The sequence below is a fragment of the Neopelma chrysocephalum genome, unplaced genomic scaffold (genome assembly GCF_003984885.1).
Source record: "Neopelma chrysocephalum unplaced genomic scaffold, ASM398488v2 Primary Assembly neopelma1_66, whole genome shotgun sequence".
Lineage (NCBI taxonomy): Eukaryota > Metazoa > Chordata > Aves > Passeriformes > Pipridae > Neopelma > Neopelma chrysocephalum.
In genome coordinates, this window is record NW_020897725.1 from 1,508,710 (window position 1) to 1,525,986 (window position 17,277).

Below are 17,277 nucleotides of genomic sequence, written 5' to 3' on the forward strand. Positions count from 1 at the left end.
TCATGATATTGATTGGACTGAAATTCCAAACTGCAGAGATTAATATTATGGGTGCTTTTCTAACACTGAAACTCTTTGCTTTAAACATTTTTTTCACATCAGACAAATATATTCTTTAAAAAGAAGTGAAAAATAAAAGGCAGGAGTAATCCTTTCAAGCAAAAAATGTCTTTGGGAAATGATAGTTCCTCCAGCACTACATAGGAGCTATCTGAAAGTATGAAGAGTGTAAAATATTCCCATTCCAGTTCTATTAAGTTTCTTAGATTAGCCTTCATCATTACAGATGTTATATAGCAGTGTTTACATCACTGATGTATATGCCATTTTTTTTCATGTTTTTCTTCTATCCTTATAACTGTTATAAGAAAAATTCACTCCTGCAGACAGGTTTATAATAAAAACTCATGCCTTACTAGACTCCTTTATTAAGGGCTAGGTTTTACAGGAGCTTTGTGCTATACTTCTGCAAAATTCTGAACTTCATTTGGTGACAAAACACATTACATCAAGTTCTCCTGAACCAGAAAGAAATATACATACCTCCACACTTAGGAATAGGTCCACTCCACATTACTTTTCCATCCATTAGCATACAAGTAATTGTTTCAGTTCCTTGTGTTTTAATAAATCCTTCTTCGCATATAACAGAAATTGAGCTCCCCAGCTGAAAGTTGTCTCCAAAACGCCGAGCATTGATTGGCACTCCGGGATCCGGGCACTCATTATGTCCAAATGCTTTTTAAGAGAAGAAAAGAAAAAGGGGGCGGGGGGAAGGGGAAATAGTGTGATAACTCTTGCAAGTAACAGGAGATTTTTAGGATTTTGTTCTGCAAATAAGAACAAAAAAATTGTATTAGGAAAAAAAGGAAACAATAAGAAATAAAAAAATTGATCAACATCAGAAAACATACACCGGTACAAAAAATATAAAGTTATACCAGCATGAATCTCATCTTGGACAGCTAGGTGCTGGCAGATTTCAGTGATGGCTAAGTTCTCCTTTCCAACAGTCCATCCTATCTAATGTTACAATGGGCCAGAAGCATCCTTCAGAAAGGCAGGGCAAGCATCTATGATATAATAACTTTAGTCATCTTTTGTATATCCAATTCACTGTCACACCATTTGAGCCATACTGACCTCAGTATGCCTAATACTACCATATTTTATTTTGTTTCCTGTACTGTATGCTCATAAACAGTGACAAAAGGGGTTGTGTTGGCAAAAGAAAGAAAATTTTAAACTTTAAACATAACATTTTGTTTAAGGTCAAAGAAATTCCTAGTATTTACAAAATTTCACATTTATTTATGGACAAAGTGAAAAATTTTAATTTATATGTATACATCTAGATACTATAACAAAGCTTGTCCATGTCTTTTACTACAGAACACACCTTACACTTGGAGAAGAAAGATCATATTTTTAACACTATCATTAAAATAGATGTATTAGTTAGTTATTGTATTTTGATGTTTTATTTATGAACACACATCCTATATTTTTCAGAATGATGATTTTTCAGTGAGAACAAACATTACAAGCATGATATCCACCTTCATCACATATGATGACTTCAAATCGTATCTTCAGAAATATTCTTACATATGGAGACATCAGAAAGGACTATGCCCTAAAAAGATGTTTTTCACTTTTTTTTTCCCTACAGTTTTACTAATGTGTCTGCTAGACAAAACATACCCATGAAATTTTTAAAAAAGTAATATTTCATTAACTTAGCAGAAAGATTTCTCAGATGTTGCATTACAAAGGTATTACAAATCATAGCAACAGACAAGAGAAAGCATTTATTTATTGATGTTTTGACTTAGGAAACGTCACAGATATTGGGACTGAAAATCATGCTTTCACTGAATAGTTGTCTACCATTCAAGGATGACATTAAAAATTATGCAATCCCATACTTTTTCATAGGGGTTACAAAAACTTTTCCAATACTTTATGCACAGTCACTACTTTTAGGAAGGGAATTGATTGTCTGTTTTTCTTACTACCTTCAGACAACACAGAGATAGATTTTCAATATTGTTATCTGTAAATGTAGATAAATTTTGACTCCGGGTTTAGCTTGCTTGTGTATGACATCAGTTTATTAAGGCTGCAAAATCAATTCATTGCTCTATATTTCAGCTCAGGAACTGCTGCTCCTATGGAATTAATTGTACTGTATAGAATGGCTTTGGGACACAAGATAGTGAAAGATAATCCTTCCCAACAACGGCAGTCACTTTCTTAGCCTGGTTGCAGTTACATTACTTGATGGGCAAAATACAGTCTGCTGATGCTTCTAAAAAGCTTCATGGTGGAGCTGTCCTATTATACAAGCCTTAGGCTGAAAAGAAAAAGAATACACGGGTATATCTTTAATTATATTCATATATTACCCATCAACAATAAATTAAGAAACAATGGTTCCTTATCAACTAGTTTTCCTGACTTGTATACTCATCAACTACCATGACTGTACAGGTGTACCAAGCAACACCTGGAAAAATGCCAGGAAGCATAATGATAGATCAGGGTGATGTTGATATTCTGATATTAACTCAGAAGGATGTTAAAGTGTGCATTTTGTGTTTAAAAAAAAAAAAAGTGCAGGGGAGAAACTTCAGAGATCTTATGAGAAATGAAGGTAGAAATTAAGCTAATAAGAACTCATCTGGTGTAAAGTCTGCTTTAAAACATCTTTGGAAATAGCACCAGCAAGGAGTGGTCCAGTGGCACAATTAATTATTTTAGTGGATTGCCCTATGAAGAGTTTTGGCTGATAAGTCTAGTAATAGCTAGAAAAGGTAACCCTTTCAGAGGAAAATATCAGAGAATAAACCAAAGTTAAGAGAATATCAAATAACAGAGATAGTTCATACTCAAAATAATTGTAAAATAATACTTAAAGCTATGCAAACAACTGGTGGCTTATTTAGTATATCCGTGTAAACTCACACTTTTTTTAGTACATTACAGTTTGAAGAATTCTATCTTGAGAAGTACTGAGACTGAAAAAGTCTAGCAGGAGGGAGTGCCAGGAAAAATGGGCTGTAATGAACATACCCTAGCACAGCAATGGACTAAACCCATCATCTGGGATTGTCAGTGTTTTGGTCTACAGAGCTGAAATCACTGAATTAATTAGGTTGATGTCAGAGGCCCACTGTTTGACCTTTAGCAGGCTGCTATGCATCTCTTAAAGTTGTAACTTTCACTAGATAAAGCACAATTAAATAATTGTTATGAAAAGAGCAACAAGAAATATCTGTGTAACTGAGAGAAACAGCAGCTCTAAACTTATATAAAAATATTTGTCCAGCACCACCTACACCCCAAACAACGAGAAACAGCTCAAAGCAGTCCACCAGTTAGCCTGAATCAATCTAGAAGAAGCTCTCCACCTCAAAACATCCATCCACATCAGCCCAAAGGGAGGTTGGCATGAATCTGGCTTGTGGAATGCCTACTCATGGAGGACCTCACAACTTTCTCCTTTGCATCAGCTCCTTTGTCATGGGAATGAAACATCCATTCCCCTCCACATCAATGAAGATACTTACAGAACTAGCCTACATTCTTTTTAAAGAAGTAATCAAGTACTACTGCTCTTGTGACATACTATTCCTACTCTTGAAGGGGGCAAAAAGAGACTGATAACTTAGACATATACCAACTGGAGTGTTAGAAGAAAATGGATATTTTTAATTAACTTTGGGTTTATAAATCCTAAGACAGAGTGAAATTCTACCAGTTCCTTTTTTGTATCATTTCTCTTGCCCTTAAACTATTTATTATGGAAAGAGTACTTCTGTAATTTATCAGACTGCAGCTGTCTTTACTGAAGAAAGAGTAGACACATTTTTTGGAGATTATTTTGCTTTTGTAAGTAGATTTTAGCTATAGAGTTTAACAGACACATGAACAATTCTAGCTTAAACACAATTATGAAAAGAAACAAAAACTCTGAAATATGTTAAAAGAAGATGAAAGAGAAGAAAACATAGAGTAAATATTACAACTTCTGTAAAGAAATATGGTTTCAATATCTCATTTTAATTATAACTGATTTTATATTTCAGTAGTTCTAAATAACTCGAGTTTCCAATAATTAGTTAAACTACTAAGATATTTAGCTACCACCCTAAGTTCAGTTTGCAATGATAACTGATATGTATAGAAACCAATAAGAAGTCACCACATTTTCTTCATATTTACACTCGACATTTGTGAGAAATGACCTGAGGATGAAGCAGATAAGATAGAGGGCTGGGAGTTGAAATATAAGACAAAATTGGAAAAAGAATGTTTGCAGAATAATCTGGTGTCAGCTCATCTCTAAGTCTTAATAAATACTTCTCTGAAAGACTGACAACCTAAAACAAAACAAAAGAGAGAGAAAAATCAAAGACGGAGAGTGAAAGATGATGTAAGAAAAGTAGAGATCCACAGGGGAATTTGGTCCTTCAAATATTATGAAAATAATTTTAATTCTTAGCATTTCTTGGAAAAAAATGTGGATTCTGGGTGTCTCAATGACAAACCTCACTTAATCTCATTTCCTTTTTGGTTTAATGGATCCTCTTTGGGGTTTTTTGGTGTTTTGGTTTGGTTTGGTTGTTTTAGTTTGGTTTGGTTTTTTTTGGTTGGTTGGTTTTTGTTTGTTTTTGGGTTTGAAAGGTTTTTGTTTGGTTGGGTTTTTTTGTTTTGTTTTGGTTGGTTTTTGTTTTGTTTTTAAGTAAAACATCTTAAACAATTAATTTTTTTCCCACATAGACAAGCAGGTAACACATTATTCTGGGAAGGGAGATGTAGGTACACAGTTCTCCTTCCAGTGATGCAGTTGAACATTCTCTTACATCTTAAGTAAGCCTCTGGAATTATAAATAAACTCTTAGACAATAGGGAAAAAGACAGGAATAGTACTGGTTGCTCATGACATCAGACTTTTTGGAATATGAAAATATCCATCATATTTTGCTTATTTTCTCTATCTGTTGGCATGGAAAGCCTCTACCATCAGAAAGAAAAGAAAACAAAAAAACAAACAAAAAAATACAAATGTGTGAGGTGGATGAGGTAGAGAAACTCTGTTTGGAGGATATGCAGATCTCCCCAGTAGACACTCTCTTATCCCTACCATCCTCTGCAAGAGCTGCAAGACTTCAGGCATTTCCGGTCCTTCCAATTTCATTCCAACTACCCAAAAGGAACAACTTGGCTGAACTCAATCCTCCTCATTTCACTGCTGGAGTGGCAAAATTTAATTGTGCATATGCTCCCAGGAAAGTTTCACACTGTACTTTGCAGTTATTCATGCTGTGGCTTTACAAATTGCTTCACCACATCTGCCCTGGGTTTTGGTGTGAAATAAATGCCAAATAACTTGATAGAAATACAACACAGGCACCTCTTCATGTGTCCTTCAGAAGAAATGTAACAGTTCTGCCAGGAAAAACTAAGGTGGATAAGTGCTAACAGTATTTAGTACTGGAGAAAATATTTAATATAACCTTCAATTATTGTTATGCTGTCAGTAAATGTATGTAAGGAAGGTGAAACAGAGAAAAAGAAAACAAATCTATTGCGGTTTAACTTAGATAACAGCTCCTATGGCTGCTCACTTTAACTGCAGTGACTAGGAGCTACCACACACTGCAATCATTAGCTCCAGGATAATATACACATTCACAGCTAAACGAACATATGAGTTCTCAAGAATAACTGTTTTGTACATGTAACAATGGTGATTAATATCATGTAGCACAAACTGCACTATCAGCAAGTTCAGTAAAGTCCTGTTATACAATTTGAAACTTGCCTGGTTTGTCAGTCATCAAACAATGATCTCTAAAGCCATAAATGAGAAATATGCACATATTTATCTCTAAGGCCACAAACGAGAAATATACACATACTTTCAGCCCTAGCACGGAATTTATACAATAATCCAAACACCTAATTTAGCATTTTCCTGAAGGTGTATTACCATAGTGTCATGTTTACATACTTATGCCTACCTCCTAAACCGTCTGTTGAAAAAGATGCATACACAATAAAAAAATACTATTACTCACTGTTATAAGTGATGTTAAATCCACGTCCTGACATTGAATGGTCAGCTTGAAATTCCAGACGCAAAATATGGCCATTACTGGTAAGATGGGAAGGAACTTCAGCACCAGTAAATGTTCCTATTATGGGGGAATCTGGAGAGTCACCATCTTTAACTGCAAGGAAGTCAAACTGAGATTCCAAGTCAAAGTCATTAAAGGAGAGATGTATTCGGCTCCCAGGGTCTGAAATTATTGTCCAGATACAGTTTAAATTATTTCCATATCCCTCTGGATAATCAGGTGAAAGAACTGTTCCCATCGGTGCAGTAAAATTGGAAAGGCAAGGAACTGCCAAAAAAAAAGCGAGAGAGATATAGATATTAGATAACAGAATAACACATTTCAATAAGGATTTATTTTAGTGCTAAATTTTTGTAAGAGATCTTAAAACTTGCTGATTACCTCAGCTGAATAATTCATTATTTGTAATGATCTGTGAATCTAGAAGAAAAGTTGTTCATTTTTTTTAATCTTTGTATTCCCTTCCTCTCAATAAAACTACCTCTCAAGCAGAGCCCCCAAGAAATAAAGAACATCCTTGTTGCATTGGAAATCCACAGCAGTCCTTACAATTTACCCATGATAACAATCACTTGGCACCACTTATTTTCTCTTGTAGGGAAGTATTTAGATGAGCAGACCTCCCACTGAGCACATTAAAGGGGCAGAAAGTCAATAGTGCTCTTATCATTTGTTGTTCACACAGCGGCACCAGAAATTAACAAGCCTCAAAGAGACAACAGAGATGTTTTGTTGTTATCAGGATAATGTTTTATATTAAACCAATTCAGTTAAGCCATACTAAATTGAGTTGCAGAGATGAAAGCAACTGATTGCACTCTGAATATATTTGATCCATACAATTTTAGTGGAAAATTTAAGAAAGGTGCTGCCACAAACACGTATCACAACATTGGTTTTACTTATGTTGTATAATGTAACTGGAAGAGAGCTATAAATGTCTATGATAATGTAAGTGCTAAAAGGTATTCATATATAATACATGGAATAAATGTAAATAATTTAAAACCTTGATTTCAATTCAACAACTTCTAATGTAAGGTAACATATTAACATATAAGACTAGCTATAAAAAGTGTATCATACATATAAAATCTACAGAATCCTACCAAAAAAAGCCAATAATAAAACACTGTATCAAATCACATAAAGACAAATGCTTTAATAGTTGCTATAAGAGAAAAAAGTATTTTGGCAGTTCTAGAACCTGTCTTGGGCATAATCATTAGGCAAACCCACTACTGAACAAAAGTAAATTAATCCAGCCAGCAGAATTAATTGTATTGTGCTAACTCTGAAATCAATCACACAAATTATTACCTATAAGTAAAAACTTATAATAATGTTATGTCTTAAAAATAATAAGAAGAAAATATTTGGTACATACAAATACAGATTGGTATGTTTGCAGACCACTGGTTGTTTTCTTGGCAAATGATAGATTTCTCTCCAATTAATTCAAATCCAAACTGACACTCAAACCTTAAAACATCACGATTAGAAAATCCATCCCCTTCTCTGATACCATACAATGGTGTTCCAGGATCCCCACAGCTTTCCTTTTCAATTTCTGTTGAAATAAATAAGAAATTTATTTATAGAAGACTAAAACAATCTCCTTCCAGGTATATGCTGCATCTAGAAAATTTCAAGCAAATTAAAATCTTCTACATAAGAACAGTTGCCAAAATGCACCACTGAGTCTGATTCTATACTCAAGCTTCTTAAGGAGGAAATTTTGTTTAAGGAATCCCATCAGGGGAATGAGTGAGTGGTTGCGTAATGCTTAGTTGTTGGCTAGGGTTAAACCATTACAAGCCTTAGAAAAATCAGAACTGTTTGTATTTATAGAGTACTTGAAATTTAATTTTATTTTGTAAAATTTTAGACAATAATAACATTAAGTAAAATATCACCAGTAGTACATGAGCTCTTAAAAGTAGAAATAGAGACCTGTCCACATTTCAATACAGGTCAGATTGATGAACCAATGGCAAAGAAAGGGAGTAGTGACAGAAAAGAATTGCCCAGAGTCAAAAAGAGGCTAGACATAAATAGGTAGGTATATATACAAATTTATATACACATACACTATGTAAACACATGCAAAAAATATCTTAGCTCTACTCAAATAACATTTTACCTCAGCAGTCTTAAGTGCAAGGAATCTGAATGATCCTGTCCTATTTCTACAACTGTTAGAGCTATCATATTCTCTCAAATTGCATCCTGTTCTGAACTTTCAGTGATCGTTAGAGGCATGGAGGGATCTTCTAAAAGCATTTCCACTCACACCTTTCAAAAGTTCACAGGGCAATTCAAACCATAATTATAGGCATGAGTTGGAAGAGACCTTAAATATCCTCTAGTTCCACCTCTCCTGCCATAGCCAGAGACACTTCCATTAGATGGGGTTACTGAAAGTCCTGTCCAATCTAACTTTGATTACTTTGAATTATGGGGCATCCACAACTTCTCTGGGATACCTGTTCATAATGAAAAATGTCTTACTTATATTCAATGAAAATCTATCCTCTTTCAGTTTAAACACATTAGCTCTCATCCTAGCACCGCACTCAATGACAAGAGTCCCTCCCCATCTTCTCTGTAAGCCCTCTTTAGGTGCTGGAAGGCTGTTATAAGATCTCCACAAAGTCTTCTCTAAGCTAAATGACCCCAACTCTCTTAACACGTCTTCATAGGAGAGGTGCTCCAGCCCTTTGATCATCTTCGTGGCTCTCCACTGGACCCACTCTATCAGGCTCATGTTTTTCTTATGCCAGGAGCCCCAGAGCTGGAAGCAGTACTTCAGGAGGGGTGTCTCAAAAGTGGAGTAGAGGGGGAGAATCACCTCCCTTGACCTGCTGGCCACACTTCTTTTGATGCAGCCTAATGTGCAATAAATTTCCTGCTCTGCAAGAGCACATGGGCAGGTCATATCAATTTTTCATCCACCAATATCCTCAAATCATTATCTGCATGTCTGCTCACAATGCAGGCTTCACCCAGCCTGTAGCCATATTTGGGATTGCCCTGATCCAGATGTAGGCACTTGGCCCACCTTTCAAGCCTGTCCAGGTCTATCTGGATGTCATCTCTTCCCTTCAGTGTGTTGACCACACCACACAGCTTGGAGTCATCAGCAAACTTTTTGAGTGTGCACTCAATCCCACTGTCCATGTCGCTGAAACACATCACGCTGGTCCCAGTATGGACCCCTGAGGGACACCACTCATCACTGATCTTCACCCAGATATTGTACTGTTGACTGCAAGTCTTTGAGGGTGACTATCCAGCCAATTCCTTATCCACTTGTAGCATATTTGTCAAATCCATTTCCTCTCAGTGGGAACTTCAACAGTCTGCCACAACTTTTCAAAGACAATGGCTTGTGGCTTAATTTCATTTGTCAGTTCCCTCAGGACACTCAAATGCATCTCATTAGGTCCCGTCAACTTATATGCCTTCAGGTTTCTTAGATGGTCTTTAACCTGGGTGATCTTCTGTGGTGGGAGACACTTCATTCTCCCAGTCCGTGTCTCCATTCTGTGAGGTGAGTGGCGTGGCTAGAGCACTTGCTAGTGAAGCACAAGGCAGAAAGATTTTTGAGTACCTCAACCTTCTCCTTGTTTGTTGTAGACAGGTCCCCTGTTTCACTCATTATTACAGGTACAGTTTCTTCCATCTTCCTTTGTTCTCCTATGTACCTGAAGAAACCCTCTTTGATATTTTTCATTCCCTGGTCAGGCTCAGCTCCAGCTGTGCCTTGGATTTCTTGATCTCCTCCCTGAGAACTGAATGGGACCTCAGGAGGTGTCCAGGCTCCTGCTCAAGGCAGGCACATCTCTGAGCTAAGACCAGGTACTCAGGGATTTATCCAGTTGGGTCCAGAAAACCTCCCAGGATGAAGAATGTTCTGGTAAACCTGTTCCACTTATTGACTGTCTGTGTGGTAAAAAACAGTTTTTCCTTATATCTAGTCTTGTTGTAACTTTGTCCATTGCACTACCAGCCTTCTATCATGCACCAATGCAAAGAGCCTGGCTCTGTCTTCTCAATAACCTCCTCATAGATACTGACAGGATAATATTAGACCCTACTTCTACAACTCGCTCAGGCTCTCCTCACAGGGCAAGTGCTCTAGCCCCTGTTCTCCTTGGAAGGTCTCTGCTGAAGTCACTGCAGCTAATTACTCTCTCAAAACTGGATGTACTGGCCTCCATTACAGTCTGACCGATTTACTACTACCCTCTATCCTATCATTGAACCTGTTGGGGTTTTTTGGTTTTGGGTTTGGGTTTTTGGGGGGGGTTGGGAGTTGTTTGCTTGGTTTTGGGGGGTTTTCTGGTTGGTTGGTTTTGTTTTGGTGTTTTGTTTTCCTTTTGTCTTCCATCCAGCTATCTCTGAAAAAATTCTTGCATTCAAGTCAAGACATTATATTCACATATCCAACTCCGGATGAGTGAAAAGCTTTGGTAAGTTTAAAGTAGGCAACATCCACTGCTGTCCCCCTGTCCAGTGACCAAGTAACCTATAATGGAGCAATCAGCTTGCTAATTTAATTGATGAATTAGGCATTCACAACCACATGCCAGAAAAGGGCATCCAAGAAGACTTGATCCATGATTTCCCCAAGAACTGAAATAAAGGTCAGCCTGCATTTGCATAGGTCAGGCTTTTGTTAAAGGTCATAAAACTTTTTTCCAGTCTTTGTGTATCTCTCATAAGCCTGACAAACCACCAACGATAGGAAAATGGCCTTGGAAGGAGATTCACCAGTTTTTTTAGCACCCTTGGGTGCAGTCTGTTATGTAGTAGAAACTTGTAAAGAAAATATTGTGCTCAAGATGAGAAACCTAGGAATGCACTCATCATCCACAAATATAAGAAACGGAAATTCAGAACAAAATGGTTTTTTCCTTGTCTAGTCCAACTATCACAAACTTCTTTCATGAGAGATGAAAACTATAAAAAGGATAGAAATCTTAAAAATAAAATTAACTAATCACATGTAATAATAGCAACACATATCCCAATACCACAGTTTGAAAATTTCTCTTTAAAGGTCTTGGTACTACTTTTTTTACATTTCCATATATTTTGACTATGAGAAAAAACCAAACAAATAGCATTTTGATTTTAACTCAATTTTTCTGGACTAATATTTTCAGCAGCATGCACCTGATTTCTCAAAGCTTTCAGCTATTAAGGCTCTAAATAAAATTAAAATGTGACCAAAAACAAATAAAGAACATTCCATTTTAAAAAGAAAATGAAAAAGTGTTGAAGACTATTTAAAAAAAGACTTCACAGAGTTTTGAAAGGCTTTATTTTTCTGTCTGGTTAAAGAAAAATCAAAAACAACAAAACAAAACCAGTCAATAATAAGCACAAAACTCATTAACTTTTCTTATTGCTTTATTTATATTTTTTTAAAAACAGTTCTAGGAGAAGATTAATATAATTCATAATTTTTAAAAAATAAAACCAGGTTCAAACTCTCCTGAGATCACAGGTCTTCAACAAAAGTTACAGCTGTCCTGAAGAAACAATGTAAAATATCCCAAAGAACACATGAAGTCACTCCTCTATCTTCAGTGTTGGTGAGACTGTTAATGTCAAACCTACAGAACTACTCAATTTTTAACTGCCAAAGAAATACAAAGTTTTCCTAGGCTGTCCTTGTGGACTAATACTATTCTAAGTGTCTAAGTCACTTCATATTTCATTTAGGAAAACAAGTGCATTCTATAAACTAATTCTCCAACAAGTGATTATATTAGGTATCTTAATATAGTTTTCTCAAACAGTACATGACAGACAGTAAATTTATTTATACCTACTTAAATTTAGTCTCCTTTGGGGCTACTAATCTGATGTAGTTGGGCAAATGGTTCTCTTTAATTATTATTTCATCCCAAACAACAAAAGTTTCCATGTGTTTTGTCAAATTTGACAATATATATAGCTGAGCAAAGCCACCCCTATTAGGACTTAAAGGAACAGTTTCTGCATTCAAAATTGTTAGGCAGACTATAGTCATTTACAGGAGCTATTTGGAAAAAAATTCCTTTATCCTATGTGATTGCTGTATTTGAGGGATTACATCCATAGCCTTATATCGAATCTGCTTTCATAAATGAAATTAAGTTGGACAAAATGCTATATGAATAACAGGCTTAAATAAAATAAAATGTCCCTAAACCTCATTTGTATCCATTTACATTTATAGCAAATATTGCCTTAGTATTTTAATTTTTTTCTGCTTGCATTGCTTGCAACACCCTTCTATACTCTCTGTAAATTTTATATTAGCATCAGTTCATCTCTGAATTTGAAACAGAATAGTTTTGTCATTACTTAGCTCTCCGCAGGAGCAGAAATGATAGGGTTTGGGGTTTTTGTTTTTTGGGGGGGTTTTGTTGTTGTTGTTTGTTTTGTTTGTTTGTTTGTTTAACTGAAGTGCAAATAGCTTTTAGATTTGTTTAGAGAACATCAACAAACTTCTTTTAAAACAGGAAACAAACATGTGGCTTTCTGGGCTTTTGTCAGATAATCACATTTTAAATAACAAGATCTAATTCATATTTGTTTGAATTCACTAAGGGGGAAATTATATTCACATTTTTTACAACTAGCTCTACCACTTGTGTTTCAGCTTCCCTGCAACGTACACCTGTTTCAGAAACTCCTAAGAAGTTAGGTTCAGAGCCTGGGAGAGCCTCTTTTCTTGATAACTCATTCCAGTCCCTCATTGTAAATAATTAATTTATGATAAATAGAAATAATTTACAGTTGTTTTAAGATTAGCAGAAAAAAACAGTAAATTTTCAGTAAATTATTAATGCCATAATGCAAACTTAGAAAAATCCCACAACTATAAAATTGGAAATGTCAGTGTGTGGCACCAAACAGTGAAGAGAAATGGCATTTGGACCACTTTTCTGGAACAGAACTTGAATTCCTATCAAAAACTGCGTATAAGAGTCCACTGCTTAATGTTTTAGTTGGACTAAAATGTCACTAATTATAATACCTTCTTTCTGTAATGCACGTTTAAAAAAAACTTGCAATTCACAGCAGAAATTATTATAGAGTATATTTTAGTGGAAACACTATTTCTACAGGATATGGCATGGTATAAGCATTTGGAATAAGTTTGTTATATAATGGCTACCTTGAAAAATCAAAAGTAAATTTATTGGTTAAGCACATTTTGTATTTTATATTCTGGTTACTTTGTAGTCTTACATATTGATTTTTGTTCTCTTTTATGATTTAGTCTGCTTTTTGATATTTGCACTTCATGTTACCTACATTAAGAGATGGCTAGGATAGATATTTGTTTTCCTGTGGTCACTATCACTTACTAATAAATCTGTGACACAAAAGACGAATATTGCTATTTACGCCTAATGAAAAAAAACCCAACATGCTAATATTATTTCTATTAAATAGTCCCTTTTTATTTTGTAGCCTTATAAAAGGAAAAAAGAACATCTAACAATAAATAAAATTTGGTAAATGTGTTAAAAATTAATCAGGCATGTTCTTTTGTGGTTTAAGGCTTTTGAGACAGAAAAAGAAATCCATTTTTGTTTTCAGATTTTTTTTCATGAAGAAGGACATTAACAGTAAAAGAAGGCATGATTTCTGGTGATGTGAGAGATCTATCATTTTTTAAAGACTAACTCCTGGTCATACTCACTGATGATTTTAGATACTCACTTCGGAAACTCAGTGTACAAATCTGTAGTTTGTGGCTGCACAACATTAAATTAAGTTAATAAATGCCAAAGTATTCTCTAACAAGAAATGTTGAGAAAACATATCAAATTGAGGGAGAAAATAAAATAATAATATAAAAAAAAATGAGGTAACCATCTCATTTTGTTTTAAATTATCCTTATGTTATTTTAGTATATCGCTCTGAAAGATTTCACATATTTCTAACCAGAAATGTACTGAAGGGAGAACCCAAGGCTACAGTAGCCACCAGTATAGGGATAGCAAGATAGGAATATTCTTTTTCTCTTACCCTTAGTCTTTGTGAAGGACAGGCCCATTTTGGAGGTGACTAAATGGGGCCTTGGGGAAAAGAAAGGGTCATTTACTACACAAATGCATTTTGACAGAATCGCACTGGAGTTAGGGCTTGCAGAGGCAACTTGTCTATCTTTTCCCTTCTGTAACTCAAGTGAAAATAAAAGATCAGAATGTGATTCTTACAAGGAAAACAATCTTGAAAGAAAAGTGATCACTGGTGCACAGTGAGCAGTACAATACTGAAGACTTGTTACCACTTCAGCAGAGATTCAACATCTACAGTCCTTCAGAGAAACACCAGGCAAAGACCAATCACTGTTTACTTTAGCAACATTTTAGAACAATGCCCATTATTTGTTTTACTGAACATATCAATGGAAATATGAAATACAACTAGATTTGTTTAGTAATTAGTAAAATTGGATTTGAATTCATTATATATTATTTTTTAAAACTAAGAATACTGGATTAACTAAATACTAGAATGTGAAAAGAAACAGTGTTTAAGTGTGTGATTCAAAAAGGATAAAGCTGGCTGTTTAGTATTTGAATTTTTTATGTCAAAGTTACAGACATTCAGCATTATATATTGACACCCTGACATTTTGCAAGATAATGTGGAAAAATATACATAATCCCAGTTTGAAACACTACAGTATGTACAATTTATACACACATTACTGAATACATATATCTAACTTAATTGTGAAATTGCCAGTGTTCCCAATGCAGGATTTGCTTATTCAAAAAGTTAGGAAAATATGTCATTATATATTTCAAGAATCACAGAATGGGTAAGGCTGGAAGGGGTCACAGTTGGTCATCTGGTCCAACCTTTATGCTCAAGCAGGGTCATCCCAGAGCACATTGCACAGAATTGCATCCAGACAGTTCTTGAATATCTCCAGTGAGGGAAACAACGTGTATAACTTTTGCTCACAAAGGCCAAGGAACCAGTGGCAGTATAATCATCTGGATTGGTTTTGTGTGGCAAGGGTTTGATAGTGGAGGGGCTACAAGGTGGATTCTGTGAGAAGCTGCAGGAAGGTTCCTCCATGTCTGACAGAGCCAATGCCAGCTGCCTCCAAGACAGACCTACTGCTGGCCAAGGATGAGCCCATCAGCCACAGTGGTAGCACTTTTGTGATAAGGTATTTAAGAACAGGGAGAAAAAAGCTCAACAAACTGGAGCTGGAGAGAGAAGTGAGAATATGTGAGAGAAAATGCTCTATCTCACCAAGGTCTGTGAAAAAGGAGGGGAAGAATGTTCTTCAGACACCACAACAGGGATTCCTACCCTCAATACCTTGCGGTCTGTGGAGGAGATCATGGTGAGGCAGCTGTGCCCGTGCTGCCATGGAGGATCCATGAAGGTCCACACCGGAGCAAAGATCCACCTGCAGACCTCAGAGGCCTGAAGGAGGCTGTGATCCTGTGGGAAGACCACTCTTTATCTGGCAGTAAATGAAATTATTTTCCCCAAGTCAAGTCTGTTTTGTCCTTGATGGTAACTGTAAGCTGCCCTTATCTTGACTCATAAGGTTTTTTTGCTGTATTTAATCTCTGCTGTCCTGCAGAGGAGTGGAATGAGAGAGCCACTTTGGTGGGCACCTGACATCCAGCCAGGGTCAACCCACCACATCATCTCCTCTATCTTGAAAATCAGAACTTAAATCGTAAGGAGAAAACGCACTGAAAGTGCAGGAAGTAGGAAAATAAAAAGTTAACAATTTATAAATCAAGAATATATATATTTCTCTGTATTAATCAGGATAATCAATGATGAAAACAATTGGAAAATTATGCCGTATGTCTTCATAGTACGTATAGTCAAGAAACACAATCTTAAAGATACATAGCAGACAAACAGTTTTGGACCAATTTCATCAATCTTATGCTATCATTACCAATTTACATGGGAATAGATTGGAGATTTGTTACATTTATTTGCAATAAGGTTTAGGTATTGCTATTATCAGTAAAAAAAACAGAAATTTGAATCACTTAACAGATAATACCTTCTCCTAAATACTACAATGTTTATTTATATCTTCAAATAAATGAGACAGTTTTGTTTCTTACCTTACTGTTAAAGCATGAGTATTTCTATAAACAAAGGAGGGAAGTTCTTTTCCAAAAGAACCAAGTGTCCAGTACCATGTGATTTTCAGTTATATTTTAAAGGTTATCAATACCTTTATTGCATTCTAATAATCAGATTTTTATCACTAGGTTCCATGTCTTGGAAAGTCCAAATATATATTAAAAAAATGTTCACTTTATCTACTGTTTTTTCCCAGAACAACTAGTGTGATTTTTTTAGCCTCAATTCTGACTACAATAGATTTTATATTTATTTTTGTTTCTTTTTTCCCCCCCTTGTGTGCCTAAAAGACAGGAAAGGAAAATGTCCTCTAATGTATGGTGTGGCTATTTTTCTAGCAATTAGGAAGTGTGAGGATAGGGATGAATCTTGCCCTGATTTCAAAGAGAAATACGATGGAACAATGCTTGTAGCAAAACTATGAACACTTGCACTCCACATGACCTCCAGCTGCTCCTGACTGCTCCAGACGAGACACCCATTACAGTGTTTTGTAGCACCTTTCTATTACAGAAGAAACAGGTCCATAAAGGGACAAAAGGAGAGGAGAAGGAGGATTTATATATACAGTCTTGTCCCTTTATGAATTCACTAGGTGTTTAGTCTATAATGTGTTATACAGAACAGCCATTCAAGGGTATAGTGAAACTCTATGGAGAGAAAAAAAAAATCTATAAAAGAAGAGATGTTCTTTCCCTACCATGTGGGTGGTGATAACCTTCTGTACCCTTGCTGAATTGTGCCAATTGTCAGAGTACTTCTCATTTCCTGATCATATAAATTGATGAGCCAGAATGTGAACATTTCACAAAGGAAAAAAAGGTAATTAATCGAGGGAGGATAATTGGTCTAAGGTTACTTATGGGAAAGTCAGATGAGGTTCCTCTGAGACTGACATGGGAAAAAAATAGCAGACACGACTAAAAGTAATATTTTAGGTATAGCACAGGCTCTCAACATTTCTAGTATAAAGAAAAACCA

General features: G+C 35.6%; 1 protein-coding gene across 6 annotated transcripts in view; it reads right to left on the reverse strand.

Moving 5' to 3' along the window:
* Nucleotides 1-17,277, reverse strand: part of CSMD3 (CUB and Sushi multiple domains 3) — a 621,549-nt gene that overhangs the window by 254,017 nt on the left and 350,255 nt on the right. For all 6 annotated transcript variants that reach the window (XM_027684441.1, XM_027684440.1, XM_027684437.1 and 3 more), the window contains 3 exons: nt 7,534-7,716; nt 6,087-6,413; nt 544-738 (listed from right to left, as the gene is read on the reverse strand). In XM_027684441.1, the coding sequence (XP_027540242.1) occupies nt 544-738; nt 6,087-6,413; nt 7,534-7,716 (705 nt within the window). The remainder of the gene's footprint in view (nt 1-543; nt 739-6,086; nt 6,414-7,533; nt 7,717-17,277) is intronic.